This window comes from Orcinus orca, chromosome 14 (genome assembly GCF_937001465.1).
Source record: "Orcinus orca chromosome 14, mOrcOrc1.1, whole genome shotgun sequence".
Taxonomy (NCBI): Eukaryota; Metazoa; Chordata; class Mammalia; order Artiodactyla; family Delphinidae; genus Orcinus; species Orcinus orca.
Window position 1 is genome coordinate 40,224,996 of NC_064572.1, and position 17,501 is coordinate 40,242,496.

General features: G+C 38.9%; 1 protein-coding gene across 8 annotated transcripts in view; it reads left to right on the plus strand.

The window, feature by feature from the left end:
• Positions 1–17,501, plus strand: part of CCSER2 (coiled-coil serine rich protein 2) — a 160,538-nt gene that overhangs the window by 76,281 nt on the left and 66,756 nt on the right. For all 8 annotated transcript variants that reach the window (XR_004484954.2, XM_004273012.3, XM_049697133.1 and 5 more), the window contains one exon: positions 100–262. Coding sequence is in view for 7 of the 8 variants with exons in the window: in XM_004273012.3 (XP_004273060.1) it covers positions 100–262 (163 nt within the window). In the remaining variant the exon portion in view is untranslated. The remainder of the gene's footprint in view (positions 1–99; positions 263–17,501) is intronic.

A 17,501-nucleotide genomic window follows, 5' to 3' on the forward strand; every position in this document is an offset into this window, starting at 1 on the left:
TGTATATTTTCAGCAGCATTTAATTATTGAGCTGTAAGTAGTTAGCTTTTATAGAGTTTGTGTACATGTTTCTAGTGTTTCGCTTTTGAATTTGTCTAGTGGAGTGTGACAATATGAACCGCTTTGACCGATCAGACAGAAATGTTCGGCAGTCTCAAGAAGGATTTTGGAAAAGGCCACCCCAGAGGTGGAGTGGACAGGAGCATTACCACCTTAGCCATCCTGACCACTATCATCACTATGGAAAAAGTGACTTGAGCAGGTGAGTCTAATTTCAATTATATTTTCCATCTTATTAGTTTAGAATCATATTTCCGCCCACCCCTTAAAACTGTTTTTCGTCTTTGTTTTTAGAGGCACCAAAAAACATTTCAAGTTATATGTGATACTAATTGGAATAATCTAATTCTTTTCTTTTGGCTCAAATCTTTTTTCATTAGCTTTGTCGTGAATATAAATATTTATGTCTGCTGTTTGAACTTTAAATTTTTGTGTGATTTTCTGGTTCTTATTTGGGAATGATCAGAGATGTTGACTTTGTTGAAGTTTATTATGTTTAAGATATTAATGTGTAAAATTAGTTTCAAGTGATTTGTCTTCTTTTGCTTATATAATAAATTGAAATTTTAAAATTCCTCAAGTACTGTACTAGAATTCTTTTTCTTTTTGAAGTGTACCATACTCTTTAATTTGGTCAGACCTTATGTATAGTGTGGCTGTATAGTCATTCAAACCTGGGATCAAACCCTGGCCTGGTACAACTTAGTTTTGTGAGCTTAGATAATTTTTTAACCCCCTCTACTTCAGTTTACCATCTGTAAAACATACTTAATAATACCTTTCTCTCAGTGTTCAAGGATCAGGGATAAAAGTGCCTGGAACAGTGTCTGACTTACTATAGGCACCCGATGGCAGTTATTAATTTTTTCCCTTTTTACTCTGTCATCTCATTCTCCTAGGGATTTGAGGTCCTTTTGGAGCACATTTACAATACAAATAATAAAATTGGGATAAAGACACAATGGAAGGGGGGAAACTTAAGGCACTGTATAGTTCTTGAAGTAAGAAAAAAAATTAAGATTCCTTGCAGCAAAAGCAAAGAACAAAACTTGATCCATTACAAGATTTATAATATACATAAGGTAAAGGGTATGTTTCTCAATTAATTTGCTTTTATGAGATAGAAACCTGAAAGCAGTTGCTTTGCATGATTTCTTATAAGGAGACTACCTTGTGATATAGTGGACAGGTCTCAGACAGCTTCCCAAAGTAGAAATAATGATAAATTCCTTAAGTCTGTATTTTCTTTATGTTCTTCAATCCATGCTACAAAAAACTCTTAAGTGACAAAAGGCAGTTGTACAGTGGATCATGAAACAGTGAGGTCCAACTAAAGATCCTTCTGTTGGTAAAATTTGATGTCAGGATAAAATTTAGAAGATCTGGAAGAATGTATGGAGTACATACCCTTCCAGGCATTATTTTGGCTGTTCTGTTTCTGTTATCTGGGCTTTTGATAAGGAATGGACATCAGAGAGTTGGTATTATCAGGCAGGAATCTGATGTAAAGATAGTCTTCATTGCTAATAATGAAGATGATGCTTCCTTCATCTTTGATGGTTGGTTTATAAGAAGGTAAATTTAAGGCCAACTTATGAAAATTCAGAAGCCTACCTAAAATATGAACCTTTGCTTATAAGACAAGATTTATTCAACCATTTGAGAAGTATTTTTTGAGAACCTGTATGTTGAGCTCTGTGCTGAATTCTCAAGCTGGAATGAATTTGGAGATGGTGTGAGAGGTGAAAGCTGTAGATTGGTAGTGGCTTCTCGGAGCATTGTTTTGAGGAGGTTAAAAAGAATTATGCAGTGTGTGAGGTCAGTTGGAATCATTGCAATTATCAGGTAGGTAGCAGACTCTTGTGCCTTTTCCATCCCATACAAATATGAGTAGTAAATACTTCCTGCTGCCAGGGTGTTTAGTGTATGGGAGAGACAGGTATGTAGATAGTTATAATGCAGTATTAGTACAGTGTAATGATGAGAGGTGCCTCAAAGTGTTGTATACAGGACTCCAGGAGCATACAGGTTTTTGTCTAGGATAGTGATGCATAAAGAAAGTTCCTGTTGAACTGATAACCATGACTGTAGCAATTGCAGAGGATCAGTTTCTGTAGAAGGGTGAGTATTCAGATGGAAAAAATAGCATGTGCAAAACCATGTATGAAACAGTGACATTTTCAGAGAACTGCTCTTAGGTTCCTAGCTGAATTGGTAGTTCACTTGGAGGAATGAATAAATGTGATCTCTAACTGTAGACAGCAAAATTATCTATGCATTTTAAGATAAAGGGTGGCAGATTTCAGCTTTGTGAGACTATTAATCAGAATATCGAAAATGGAATGAATTACCTGGAGATAGCAGTCTCTGTCCCTGGGAATGATCAAGAGATCAATGAGATCTCATTGATCAAGAGATCAATGAGACTGATTATTTATCTGTCAGAAAAGTTAAGCAACATTTTTCAAAAACTGTATTCCTGGATTTCAATAGGTGTAGAAAAGGGAGACTGATCAGATGAGTATAGGAAGAACAAGTTAATCGAAGTTAATTTTTTTTTAAATAGTAGACTCTGCAGTGCTTTTAATATATAATTATAGTACTGTGATGTTGCAAAAGGTGGTACAGGAAAATATGTAGCCATTTTCCAAAACATGAGGACAAATCCCTTCTACACAGTGTATTTTGAGGGACTAGTGGTTTGTGGATCATCCACACTTGTGAGTCTCGATGAGGAGAGAGAAATGCACAGAACTCTTGGCGGTTGCTAATCTGACTCAGCGCAGAACTTCCCAACAAGTGAACTGACACATACTGGTTTGTTATGACTGGTTATAGGTTAACCAGTTTATGGATCCCTTCAGGCTTTTGGGTAGCTGTGCGAGGTTTGGGACTTCTAGATTTCTCAGAGCCAGTTATGGGGATGGGTGGTAGAGAGAGAAATCTCATCCAAGATAAGCCTTACTCCAGCAAACCTTAAAACTATTATTTTCTTTCTATACCTTGATTTTAAAAGATTTGGATGTACTAACCCCAGGGCCTTTTAAGATTACATGTGTAAAAATTCCTCTTCCCATTCTATGACTTCTTGAATGTTGCTGGTTCCCTTTCCTGTCTGTCCTTCAGTTCCCATCGTTGTCATAATTAATTACAGGATTATGTCTTAATCTGTAATTCAGGGGACTGGTGGTTCAGAACCACTGATGTACTTTCTCTGTATTTTTGTCAGTACTGTTTCTCTTTTCACCTGGCCTATCCTTTTATTCCTCTTTTCTCCCCAGACCTCCCCTTTTCCCTACACCCTCCATTAACCATATGGAATTCTCTCACATCTTAACAAACCCATATCCTTGACTTCTTCACCTACATTCTCCTGATTGTAACTTTTTCCTAAATGTACTAATTCCTCAGTAGCATTCTTATATGAAAGATTCTTATTTTCCAGGCACTCTAGTACTGTGCTGTTTAGGGGTGAGGTCTTTGTCTGCGCTCCTCATTGTTACTTCTAAATGAAGTGTTCTTAAGCCTCTTTCATTTGACACTTAGGGCATTTGGCTTTATCAACTCCTCCTTAATGGTCCCAATCCCTAGCTCACAAAAATCTTGGCCCTTGGCTCACTTTCCCTCTTCATTGTAAGCTTTGCTACAACTCTGAGTGTAGCCTCCAATGTTCATGTGCATGATTCATTTACCCTTCCGACTACCTAGTTCCTCAGGAGTCTCTTATATATAAGATCTGTCATCTGAGAATAGAGATAGTTTTACCTTTTTCTATTCAATCTGGATGCTTTCCCTTTTTTCCCCCCCTGCATAATTGGCTAGAATCTCCAGTACAAGTTAAGGAGTGATGAGAGCAGACATCTTTGTCTTCTTTCTGATAGTAGGAGCAAAGCATTTGGTCTTTCACTGTTAAGTATGACGTTAACTGTGGGTTTCTTTATCAGGTTGAGGAAGTTCCCTTCTATTCCTATTTTGTTGAGTGTTTTTTTTTTAATCACGAACAGGTATTAGATTTTTTCAAATGCTATTGCTGTGTCTATTGAGATAATCATTTTTCCTTTCATTCTGTTCATGTGGTGTATGACTTTGATTTTCAGATGTTGAATCAACCCTGCATTTCTCGAATAAATCCCTCTTGGTCATGGTATCCTTTTAGATGTTGCTAGATTCAAATTGCTAGTATTTTGTTGAAGATTTTTCTGTATACATTCATAACAAATACTGGTCTGTAGTTTTCTTGAGATGTCTTTGTCGTTTTGATATTATCACATAAATTGAATTGGGAAGTGTTTCATTTCTATTTTTGAGAGAGTTCGTGAAGGAATTTTGTTAATTCTTCATTAAATGTTTTATAGAATTCACCATTGAGGTTATTTGGGTTTTGGCTTTTCTTTGCAGTGAGTTTTTTGTTTGTTTGTTTTTGGGTTTTTTTTTTGCGGTACGCGGGCCTCTCACTGTTGTGGCCTCTCCCGTTGCGGAGCACAGGCTCCGGACGCGCAGGCTCAGCGGCCATGGCTCACAGGCCCAGCCGCTCCGCGGCATGTGGGATCTTCCTGGACCGGGGCACGAACCCGTGTCCCCTGCATCGGCAGGCGGACTTTCAACCACTGCACCACCAGGGAAGCCCTGCAGTGAGCTTTTTGATTACTAATTTAATCTCATATATTCTGTGCATGTCTGTTTGGTTTCCTTAGTTTGTAGTGTTGCTCAAGTCTTCTGTTTCCTTGCTGACCTTCTTCCTAGTTGTTTTATCCATTGATGAGAAGGAGGTATTAAAGTCTCCAACTTAAGTATATCTTGTAGGGAAGGTTTGATAGCAACAAATTCACGCAGTTTGTGTTTATCTGGGAATGTTTTAGTTTCTCTTTAATTTTAAAGGATAGTTTTGCTGGATATAGGATTCTTGGTTGATAGGCTTTCTTTTAACTTTTTTTTTTTTCTGTCCTTTTTATTTTATTTTTTTTAAAATTTTAACAGCTTTATTGGTACACAATTCACATCTAATACAGTTCACCCATTCAAAGTGTACAGTTCAATGGCTTTTTATATTCAATATCTATTGAATTGTGCAATAATCACCACAATCAATTTTACAACATTTTCATCACCCCTGAAAGGAAACCCTACATTCCTTAGTCACCCCCCTACCCTATTCGCCCATACCTTCCAGCCTTAGGCAACCACTAATCTGCTTTCTGTCTCTATAGATTTGCCTATTAGGATATTTCATATAAATTGAATGATACAATATGTTGTCCTTTGTGTCTGGCTTCTTGCACTTAACATGATTTTTCAAGGTCCATCCATGTTGTAGCATGTATCATTGCTTCACTTCTGTTTATCAACAAATACTAATCCATTGTATGGATATGCCACATTTTATTTATTCATTCACCAGCTGATGGTCATTTCATTCTTTTTTAGTTTTGGTCTATTATGAATAATGCTGCTATGAACATTCGTGTACAAGTTTTTGTGCGGATGTATGTTTTCATTTCTCTTGGGTATGCCACCTAAAAGTAGAATTGCTGGGTCATATGGAAACTCTTTGTTTAAACTTTTGAGAAACTTCTAGACAGTTTCCTAAAGAGACAGAACCATTTTACATTCACATTTACAGTTTATTAGGGTCCCAATCTCTCCACATCCTCGACAACACTTGTTATTTGACTTATTGATTCTAGGCATCCTAGAGGATGTGAAGTGGAATCTTGTGATTTTGATGCACACTTCCATGATGGTTAATGATGTTGAACATTTTTTATATGCTTATTGCTCATTTATATATCTTCTTTGGAGAAATATCTATTCATATCCTTTGCTCATTTTATTTATTATTTTATTTTATTATTATTATTTTTTTACATCTTTATTGGAGTATAATTGCTTTGCTAGTTTAGTGTTAGTTTCTGCTTTATAACAAAGTGAATCAGTTATACATATACATATGTTCCCATATCTCTTCCCTCTTGCGCCTCCCTCCCTCCCACCCTCCCTATCCCAACCCCTCCAGGCGGTCACAAAGCACCAAGCTGATATCCCTGTGCTATGCGGCTGCTTCCCACTAGCTATCTACCTTACGTTTGTTAGTGTATATATGTCCATGCCTCTCTCTCTCTCTCTCGCTCTGTCACAGCTCACCCTTCCCCCTCCCCATATCCTCAAGTCCGTTCTCCAGTAGGTCTGTGTCTTACCCCTAGGTTCTTCATGACATTTTCTTTTCTTAAATTCCATATATACGTGTTAGCATACGGTATTTGTCTTTCTCATTCTGACTTACTTCACTCTGTATGACAAACTCTAGGTCTCTCTACCTCATTACAAATAGCTAAATTTCATTTCTTTTTATGGCTGAGTAATATTCCATTGTATATATGTGCCACATCTTCTTTATCCATTCATCTGATGATGGGCACTTAGGTTGTTTCCACATCCGGGCTATTGTAAATAGAGCTTCAATGAACATTTTGGTACATGACTCTTTTTGAATTTTGGCTTTCTCAGGGTATATGCCCAGTAGTGGGATTGCTGGGTCATATGGTAGTTCTATTTGTAGTTTTTTAAGGAACCTCCATACTGTTCTCCATAGTGGCTGAACCAATTCTCGTTCCCACCAGCAGTGCAAGAGTGTTCCCTTTTCTCCACACCCTCTCCAGCATTTATTGTTTGTAGATTTTTTGATGATGGCCATTCTGACTGGTGTGAGATGATATCTCATTGTAGTTTTGATTTGCATTTCTTTAATGATTAATGATGTTGAGCATTCTTTCATGTGTTTGTTGGCAGTCTGTATATCTTCTTTGGAGAATTGTCTATTTAGGTCTTCTGCCCATTTTTGGATTGGGTTGTTTGTTTTTTTGGTATTGAGCTGCATGAGTTGCTTGTAAATTTTGGAGATTAATCCTTTGTCAGTTGCTTCATTTGCAAATATTTTCTCCCATTCTGAGGGTTGTCTTTTGGTCTTGTTTATGGTTTCCTTTGCTGTGCAAAAGCTTTTAAGTTTCATTAGGTCCCATTTGTTTATTTTTGTTTTTATTTCCATTTCTCTAGAGGTGGCTCAAAAAGTATCTTGCTGTGATTTATGTCATAGAGTGTTCTGCCTATGTTTTCCTCTAAGAGTTTGATAGTTTCTGACCTTCCATTTAGGTCTTTAATCCATATTGAGCTTATTTCTGTGTACGGTGTTAGGGAGTGATCTAATCTCATACTTTTACATGTACCTGTCCAGTTTTCCCAGCACCACTTATTGAAGAGGCTGTCCTTTCTCCACTGTACATTCCTGCCTCCTTTATCAAAGATAAGGTGACCATATGTGTGTGGGTTTATCTCTGGGCTTTCTATCCTGTTCCATTGATCTATCTTTCTGTTTTTGTGCCAGTACCATACTGTCTTGATTACTGTAGCTTTGTAGTATAGTCTGAAGTCAGGGAGCCTCATTCCTCCAGCTCCATTTTCGTTCTCAAGATTGCTTTGGCTATTCAGGGTCTTTTGTGTTTCCATACAAATTGTGAAATTTTTTGTTCTAGTTCTGTGAAAAATGCCAGTGGTAGTTTGATAGGGATTGCATTGAATCTGTAGATTGCTTTGGGTAGTAGAGTCATTTTCACAATGTTGATTCTTCCAATCCAAGAACATGGTATATCTCTCCATCTATTTGTATCATCTTTAATTTCTTTCATCAGTGTCTTATATTTTTCTGCATACAGGTCTTTTGTCTCCTTAGGTAGGTTTATTCCTAGATATTTTATTCTTTTTGTTGCAATGGTAAATGGAAGTGTTTTCTTGATTTCACTTTCAGATTTTTCATCATTAGTGTATAGGAATGCAAGAGATTTCTGTGCATTAATATTTTATCCTGCTACTTTACCAAATTCATTGATTAGTTCTAGTAGTTTTCTGGTAGCATCTTTAGGATTCTCTATGTATAGTATCATGTCATCTGCAAAGAGTGACAGCTTTACTTCTTCTTCTCTGATTTGGATTCCTTTTATTTCCTTTTCTTCTCTGATTGCTGTGGATAAAACTTCCAAAACTATGTTGAATAAGAGTGGTGAGAGTGGGCAACCTTGTCTTGTTCCTGATCTTAGTGGAAATGCTTTCAGTTTTTCACCATTGAGGACGATATTGGCTGTGGGTTTGTCATATATGGCCTTTATTATGTTGAGGAAAGTTCCCTCTATGCCTACTTTATGCAGGGTTTTTATCATAAATGGGTGTTGAATTTTGTTGAAAGCTTTCTCTGCATCTATTGAGATGATCGTATGGTTTTTCTCCTTCAATTTGTTTATATGGTGTATCACGTTGATTGATTTGCGTATATTGAAGAATCCTTGCATTCCTGGGATAAACCCCACTTGATCATGGTGTATCATCCTTTTAATGTGCTGTTGGATTCTGTTTGTTAGTATTTTGTTGAGGATTTTTGCATCTATGTTCATCAGTGATATTGGCCTGTAGTTTTCTTTCTTTGTGACATCTCTGTCTGCTTTTGGTATCAGGGTGATGTTGCCCTCGTAGAATGAGTTTGGGAGTGTTCCTCCCTCTGCTATATTTTGGAAGAATTTGAGAAGGACAGGTGTTAGCTCTTCTCTAAATGTTTGATAGAATTCGCCTGTGAAGCCATCTGGTCCTGAGCTTTTGTTTGTTGAAGGATTTTAAATCACAGTTTCAGTTTCAGTGCTTGTGATTGGTCTGTTCATATTTTCTGTTTCTTCCTGATTCAGTCTCGGCAGGTTGTGCTTTTCTAAGAATTTGTCCATTTCTTCCAGGTTGTCCATTTTATTGGCAGAGTTGCTTGTAGTATTCTCTCATGATCCTTTGTTTTTCTGCAGTGTCAGTTGTTACTTCTCCTTTTTCATTTCTAATTCTATTGATTTGAGTCTTCTCCCTTTTTTTCTTGATGAGTCCGGCTAATGGTTTATCAATTTTGTTTATCTTCTAAAAGAACCAGCTTTTAGTTTTATTGATCTTTGCTATTGTTTCCTTCATTTCTTTTACATTTGTTTATGATTTCTTTCCTTCTCCTAACTTTGGGGTTTTTTGTTCTTCTTTCTCTAATTGCTTTAGGTGCAAGGTTAGGTTGTTTATTCAAGATGTTTCGTGTTTCTTAAGGTAGGATTGTATTGCTATAAACTTCCCTCTTAGATCTGCTTTTGCTGCATCCCATAGGTTTTGGGTCGTCGTGTCTCCATTGTCATTTGTTTCTAGGTATTTTTTGATTTCCTCTTTGATTTCCTCAGTGATCAGTTCGTTATTAAGTAGTGTATTGTTTAGCCTCCATGTGCTTTTATTTTTTACAGATCTTTTCCTGTAATTGATATCTAGTCTCATAGCCTTGTGGTCCGAAAAGATACTTGATACAATTTCAATTTTCTTAAATTTACCAAGGCTTGATTTGTGACCCAAGATATGGTCTATCCTGGAGAATGTTCCATGAGCACTTGAGAAAAATGTGTATTCTGTTGTTTTTGGATTGAATGTCCTATAAATGTCAATTAAGTCCATCTTGTTTAATGTATCATTTAAAGCTTGTGTTTCCTTATTTCTTGTCTTTTTTTTTTTTTTTTTTTTTTGCGGTACGCGGGCCTCTCACTGTTGTGGCCTCTCCCGTTGTGGAGCACAGGCTCTTGACACGCAGGCTCAGTGGCCATGGCTCACAGGCCCAGCCGCTCCATGACATGTGGGAACTTCCTGGACCGGGGCACTAACCCGTGTCCCCTGCATCGGCAGGCGGACTCTCAACCACTGCGCCACCAGGGAAGCCCTCCTTATTTATTTTCATTTTGGATGGTCTGTCTGTTGGTGAAAGTGGCGTGTTAAAGTCCCCTACTATGAACGTTTTACTGTTGATTTCCCCTTTTATGGCTGTTAGTATTTGCCTTATGTATTGAGGTGCTCCTATGTTGGGTGTGTAAATATTTACAATTGTTATGTCTTCTTCTTGGATTGATCCCTTGATCATTATGTAGTGTCCTTCTTTGTCTCTTCTAATAGTCTTTATTTTAAAGTGTATTTTGTCTGATATGAGAATTGCTACTCCAGAGTTCTTTTGGTTTCCATTTGCATGGAATATCTTTTTCCATCCCCTTACTTTCAGTCTGTATGTGTCTCTAGGTCTGAAGTGGGTCTCTTGTAGACAGCAAATATATGGGTCTTGTTTTTGTATCCATTCAGCCAGTCTGTGTCTTTTGGTTGGAGCATTTAATCCATTTACATTTAAGGTAATTATCGATATGTATGTTCCTATTCCCATTTTCTTAATTGTTTTGGGTTCATTATTATAGGTCTTTTCCTTCTCTTGCCTAGAGAAGTTCCTTTAGCATTTGTTGTAAAGCTGGTTTGGTGGTGCTGAACTCTCAGCTTTTGCTTGTCTGTAAAGGTTTTAATTTCTCCATCAAGTCTCAATGAAATCCTTGCTGGGTTGAGTAATCTTTGTTGAAGGTTTTTCTCCTTCATCATTTTAAATATGTCCTGCCACTTCCTTCTGGCTTGCAGAGTTTCTGCTGAAAAATCAGCTGTTAACCTTATGGGGATTCCCTTGTGTGTTATTTGTTGTTTTTCCCTTGCTGCTTTTAATATGTTTTCTTTGTATTTAATTTTTGACAGTTTGATTAATATGTGTCTTGGCGTATTTCTCCTTGGATTTATCCTGTATGGGACTCTCTGTGCCTCCTGGACTTGACTAAGTATTTCCTTTCCCATATTAGGGAAGTTTTCAACTATAATCTCTTCAAATATTTTCTGAGTCCCTTTTTTTTTCTCTTCTTCTTCTGGAACTCCTATAATTCAAATGTTGATGCGTTTAATGTTGTCCCGGAGGTCTCTGCGACTGTCCTCAGTTCTTTTCATTCTTTTTTCTTTATTCTGCTCTGCAGTAGTTATTTCCACTATTTTATCTTCCAGGTCACTTATCCATTCTTTTGCCTCAGTTATTCTGCTATTGATGCCATCTAGAGTATTTCTAATTTCACTTATTGTGTTGTTCATCGTTGCTTGTTTCATCTTTAGTTCTTCTAGGTCCTTGTTAAATGTTTCTTGCATTTTGTCTATTCTATTTCCAAGATTTTGGATCATCTTTACTATCATTATTCTGAATTGTTTTTCAGGTAGACTGCCTATTTCCTCATCATTTGTTAGGTCTGGTGGGTTTTTATGTTGCTCCTTCATCTGCTGTGTGTTTTTCTGTCTTCTCATTTTGCTTATCTTACTGTGTTTGGGGTCTCATTTTTGCAGGCTGCAGGTTCGTAGTTCCCATTGTGTTTGGTGTCTGTCCCCAGTGGCTAAAGTTGGTTCAGTGGGTTGTGTAGGCTTCCTGGTGGAGGGGACTAGTGCCTGTGTTCTGGTGGATGTGGCTGGATCTTGTTTTTCTGGTGGGCAGGTCCACGTCTGGTGGTGTGCTTTGGGGTGTCTGTGGACTTATTATGATTTAGGCAGCCTCTCTGCTAATGGGTGGGGTTGTGTTCCTGTCTTGCTAGTTGTTTGGCATAGGGTATCCAGCACTGTAGCTTGCTGGTCGTTGAGTGAAGCTGGGTGCTGGTGTTGAGATGGAGGTCTCTGGGAGATTTTCACTATTTGATATTATGTGGAGCTGGGAGGTCTCTTGTGGACCAGTGTCCTGAAGTTGGCTCTCCCACCTCAGAGGCACAGCACTGACTCCTGGCTGCAGCACCAAGGGCCTTTCATCCACATGGCTCAGAATAAAGGGAGAAAAAGTAGAAAGAAAGAAAGAAAGAGAGAGAGAGAGAGAGGGAGGGAGGGAGAGAGAGACGGAGGGAGGGAGGGAGGAAGAAAAGAAAGAGGATAAAAGTAAGATAAAATAAAATAAAGTTATTAAAATAAAAAATAATTATTAAGAAAAAATTAAAACAAAAAACGGACGGATAGAACCCTAGGACAAGTGGTGAAAGCAAATCTTTACAGACAAAATCTCACACAGAAGCATACACATACACACTCACAAAAAGAGGAAAAGGGGAAAAAATAATTAATCTTGCTCTCAAAGTCCACCTCCTCAGTTTGGGATGATTCGTTGTCTATTCATGTCTTCCACAGATGCAGGGTACATCAAGTTGATTGTGGAGCTTTAATCCGCTGCTTCTGAGGCTGCTGGGAGAGATTTCCCTTTCTCTTCTTTGCACAGCTCCCGGGGCTCAGCTTTGGATTTGGTCCTGCCTCTGCGTGTAGGTCATCTGAGGGCGTCTGTTCTTCGCTCAGACAGGACGGGGTTAAAGGAGCAGCTGCTTCTGGGACTCTGGCTCACTCAGGCCGTGGGGAGGGTGGAGCACGGAGTATGGGGCTAGCCTGCGGCGGCAGAGGCCGACGGGACATTTCACCAGCCTGAGGCGCGCCGTACGTTCTCCCGGGGAAGTTGTCCCTGGATCCCGGGACCCTGGCAGTGGCGGGGTGCACAGACTCCCGGAAGGGGCAGTGTGGATAGTGACCTGTGCTCGCACACAGGATTCTTGGTGGTGGCAGCAGCAGCCTTAGCGTCTCATGCCCGTCCCTGGGGTCCGCGCTGTTAGCCGCGGCTCGCGCGTGTCTCTGGAGCTCCTTTAAGCAGCGCTCTTAATTCCCTGTCCTCGTGCACCAGGGAACAAAGAAGGAAGAAAAAGTCTCTTGCCTCTTCGGCAGGTCCAGACTTTTCCCGGGACTCCCGCCTGGCTAGACGTGGTGCACTAACCCCCTGCAGGCTGTGTTCACGCCGCCAACCCCAGTCCTCTCCCTGCGCTCCGACCGAAGCCCGAGCCTCAGCTCCCAGCCCCGCCCGCCCGGGCTGGTGAGTGCGGGTCGGCACCGATCCTCTGTGCCGGAATCTCTCCGCTTTGCCCTCCGCACGCTTGTTGTTGTGCTTTCCTCCGCAGCTCCGGCTCCGAAGCTTCCCCCCTCCGCCACGCGCAGTCTCCGCCCGCGAAGGGGCTTCCTAGTGTGTGGAAACTTTTTCTCCTTCACAGCTCCCTCCCACTGGTGCAGTTCCCGTCCCTATTCTTTTGTCTCTGTTTATTCTTTTTTCTTTTGCCCTACCTAGTTACGTGGGGAGTTTCTTGCCTTTTGGGAGGTTTGTGGTCTTCTGCCAGCGTTCAGTAGGTGTTCTGTAGGAATTGTTCCACGTGTAGATGTATTTCTGGTGTATCTGTGGGGGGAAGGTGATCTCCCGCGTCTTACTCTTCCGCCATCTTCCCGATTCCCTCCTCTTTTAACGTTTTTGATCCCTATGCTTTCTGATGAAAAATCAGCTTGTAATCTTATTGAGCATGTCTTCTACATAATAAATCTTTTTTTTTTTTTTTAAGGAATTTTGCCTTTTTTTAAAAAAATATTTATTTATTTATTTATGTCTGTGTTGGCTCTTCGTTTCTGTGCGAGGGCTTTTTCTAGTTGCAGCAAGTAGGGGCCACTCCTCATCACGGTGCGCGGGCCTCTCACTATCACGGCCTCTCTTGTTGCGGAGCACAGGCTCCAGATGCGCAGGCTCAGCAATTGTGGCTCACGGGGCCAGTTACTCCGGGGTATGTGGGATCCCCCCAGACCAGGGCTTGAACCCGTGTCCCCTGCATTGGCAGGCAGATTCTCAACCACTGCGCCACCAGGGAATCCCATAAATCACTTTTTTCTTGCTGTGTCAGGATTCAATTTTTCTTTGGCTTTTGACAGTTTAACTATGATGTGTCTCTCTTTTGGTTATGATATGTCATATTTTGGAGTTTGTTGAGCTAATGATTAGAAAGCGATTTCCTTAAATGCCTTACACTAGTAAGTTTCGCAGCCTTTTGCCAAGGGGCTCTGTGTGTGTGTGTGTTCAGGGGTGCCTTCAGCAACCTGATAAGCAGATTGCAGCACTTTCTTAGCCTTCATTTCCTGCTTGCTCAGAGGCTCAAGGTTAGCAAAAGGTGAAGGATTAAGACCTTCTCAGGTATTTCCTTGGCTTTCACATGTGTATGGCCTTCTCTATGCCCAGGAATATGTTGGAGCTTTCCAAAGACTCCTGTGTACCTCTCATTCCTCAGGTTTTCCTTTTAAGTTTTTTGGTCACCTTCTTGTTTGTTCCAAGTGGTATTGCCATCTTAGGCAACTGAAGTTTTAAACAATTGCCACTGATTTTTTTTTGTTTGTTTTTTTAAAACAAATGTACTAGAGATAAGGCTGTTCCCCCTGAGGGAGCTCTGAATGAGGCCAAATAAAACAACTGCTGAGAATGGGCCTTTTCTAGGGAGGTGCCATTTAGGTCAAATAGTAACAATTCTCTAGAAATGGTGCTTTTTGGAGAGTTCCAATCCCAGTTTACCTCCCATCCCAGCCCCTAGAGATTGCTGAATTTCACAGCTATTGTACTTGTAAAGCTTTTGTTTTTCAAGCCAACACAGAGCTAGGAAGATAGGCAGGGAAATAGAATAAATTAAAATGTCACAGAGTTTGTTCTTCTCATGAGATTCAGGTGGTTTTTTTCAGTAAGTGCTCTTCAGTTGTTGCAAGCGATTCCAGAGCTCTGAAAAAGTTTTGACAAATTTGCCAGTATTCTCAGAGCTTTTATGGAGGAGTGGATTTTTGAGATCTTTTATTCTGCCATTCTGTAAGTACTTCCTTCTTTTCCTTTTGTCATGGATTTTTTTTAAATTGCCTTATTTTTTAGAGCAGTTTTAGGTTTACAGAAATTTTGAGCAGAAAGTACAGGGAGTTCTCATATATTCCTTCACCACTTATGCACAGTTTCTCTATTACTAACATCTTGCATTAGTGTGGAATATTTGTTACAGTTAACGAGTCAATGTTGATACATTATTATTAACTAAAATTCATAGTTTATATTAGGTTTCATTTTAAATGCCTTGAACCAATAAGTTGTGTGTACATTCTATGGACTTTGACAAATGCATAATGATGTATATCTACCATTACTGTATCATACAGAATAATTCTACTGCCCTTGAAACCCCACATCCTCCATCTATTCATCCCTTTCTTCTCCTCCCTATCCCTACCCCCTGGCAACACTCCTGACAAACACTGATCTTTTTACTGTCTCCATAGCTTTGCCTTTTAAACAGAATGCCATATAGTTGGAAACAGAATGTAGCCTTTTCAGATTGGCTGTTTTTAGCAATACGTGTTTAAGGTTCCTCTGTGTCTTCCCGTGGCTTTATATCACTAAAGAACAGTGATTTCTTTTTACTAAATAAAAGTCCATTGTATGGATGAACTACAGTTTGTTTATCCATTCACCTACTGAAGGACTTCTTGATTACTTCCAGATATAGCAATTATGGATAAAACTTCTCTAAACATTTATGTGGGTAAGTTTTCAACTCATTTTGGTAAATACCAAGAAGCACGATTGCAGGGTCATATAGTAAGGGTATGTTTAGTTTGGTAAGAAACTGCCGTGGCTGTACATTTTGCATTTCCTCCAGCAATGAGTGAGAGCTCCTGTTGATACACATCCTTGTCAGTATTTGGTGTTGTGTTGTGGATTTTAACTGTTCTAATAGGTGTGTAGTGACATCTCATTGTTGTTTTAATTTGCAATTCTCTAATCATGTGATGTTGAGCATTTTTTCTTATACTTATTTGCCATCTGTGTATCTTCTAAGTGACATGTCTGTTTAGATCTTTTGCTTATTTTTAAATTGGGTTATCTGTTTTCTTATTGAATTTTAAGAGTTCTTTATATATTTTAGATACCAGTCCTTTATCAGATACATATTTTACAAATATTTTCTCCAGCCTGTGGTTTGCCTTTTCATTCTCCTAATGATGTTTTTCACAGAGCAGACGTTTTTAATTTTATGCAGTACAGCTAGTCAGTCTTTACTTTCATGTATTGTACTTTTTGTGTCATATCTAAAAACTTATTGCCAAGGTCACCTGGATTTTATTTGTTGTTATTTTGTAGTTTTACGTTTTACATTTAGGTCTTTGATCCATGTTTAGTTAATTTTTGTGGCAGGTGTGAATGTCTAATTGTTTTAGTACTATTTATGGAAAAGTCTGTCCTCTCTCCTTTGAATTGCCATTGCTCCTTTACCATACATATGTATGGGTGTATTTTGGACCCTCTATTCTGTTCCACTGATCTGTTTTTTTGTACCACAGTCTTGATTACTGTCACTTGATAGAGTAAATCTGTAATTCAGATAGTGTCAGTATTCTGACTTTCTTCTTCAGTGTTGTATTGGTTATTCTGGGTCTTTTGCCTTTTCATATAAACTTTCGAATCATTTTGTTGCTACCCACAAAATAACTTGCTGGGATTTTAATTGAGATTATGTTGAATCTAGAATTAAAAAAATGTAACCAAGAAGGTAAAAATACATATGTTTAACTTTTAATATACAATTTTTATTAATGGTGAGAAAAGAAACAAAGGTTTTGTGAAGTCAAACTGTGACTCAGATTAGGAAATAAATAAGGAAGAAAAATCTCAATCTCTCTCTGTCTCTCTCTCTCTCATTACACACCCACCCACACACACACACACACACACACACACACAATCTCCATTCACCAGTCTAACCTATGAATCACAAATCTTAAGATTTGCACAAAAATCACACATCTTAGTAATCAAGAAGCTCTGATAGTAGTGGTGAAGAATATAAATATATGGATAGAGCCATATAATTTGGGGAGATTACTTTAAAACTGCAATAAGTGATTATGTAGCAATGTGATTATTAGGTGTGTGGGTTGAATATCAGGTGCTGCTACTGTATATGGATTAAGTTTGAATTGGTTTTAAAAAAGGTTATTTCTTAAAAATTCCTTTTTGTAGTTATTCTGATCGTGTTGTTTTTCTTGTTGATTTTATTGGCTGTACTTAATAGAACAATGTTAAATAATGTTAATGATAGTGGGCATTTCATTTTTATGCTCTGTAACCACTGAAATAATTTTTGCCTTCATCCATACCTGTATTGGTTCAATTCTTCATATCCACTAGCCATCTTGGCCTATGATTGGCCACATAGGTTCTGCCTTTGCAAACATACTGCCAGCCTTCCAGTGTTTTGCCCAAAGCAGCTTGGAGTCTTTTGTTGCTTTCATGATCTAATTTCCCTACTAGAAGTCCATGATTGTTAAAATTTGTACAAAAGTATAAATTTATGACTGTTAACCTAACATGAGGTATTTTTCCAGTAATTCCTTTTTTTTTTAACATCTTTATTGGAGTATAATTGCTTTACAGTGGTGTGTTTGTTTCTGCTTTATAACAGAGTGAATCAGCTATACATATACATATATCCCCATATCCCCTCCCTCTTGTGTCTCCCTCCCACCCTCCCTATCCCACTCCTCTAGGTGGTCACAAAGCACTGAGCTGATCTCCCTGTGCTATGCGGCTGCTTCCCACTAGCTATCTGTTTTATATTTGGTAGAATATGTAAGTCCATGCCACTCTCTCACTTTGTCCCAGCTTACCCTTCCCCCTCCCCGTGTCCTCAAGTCCA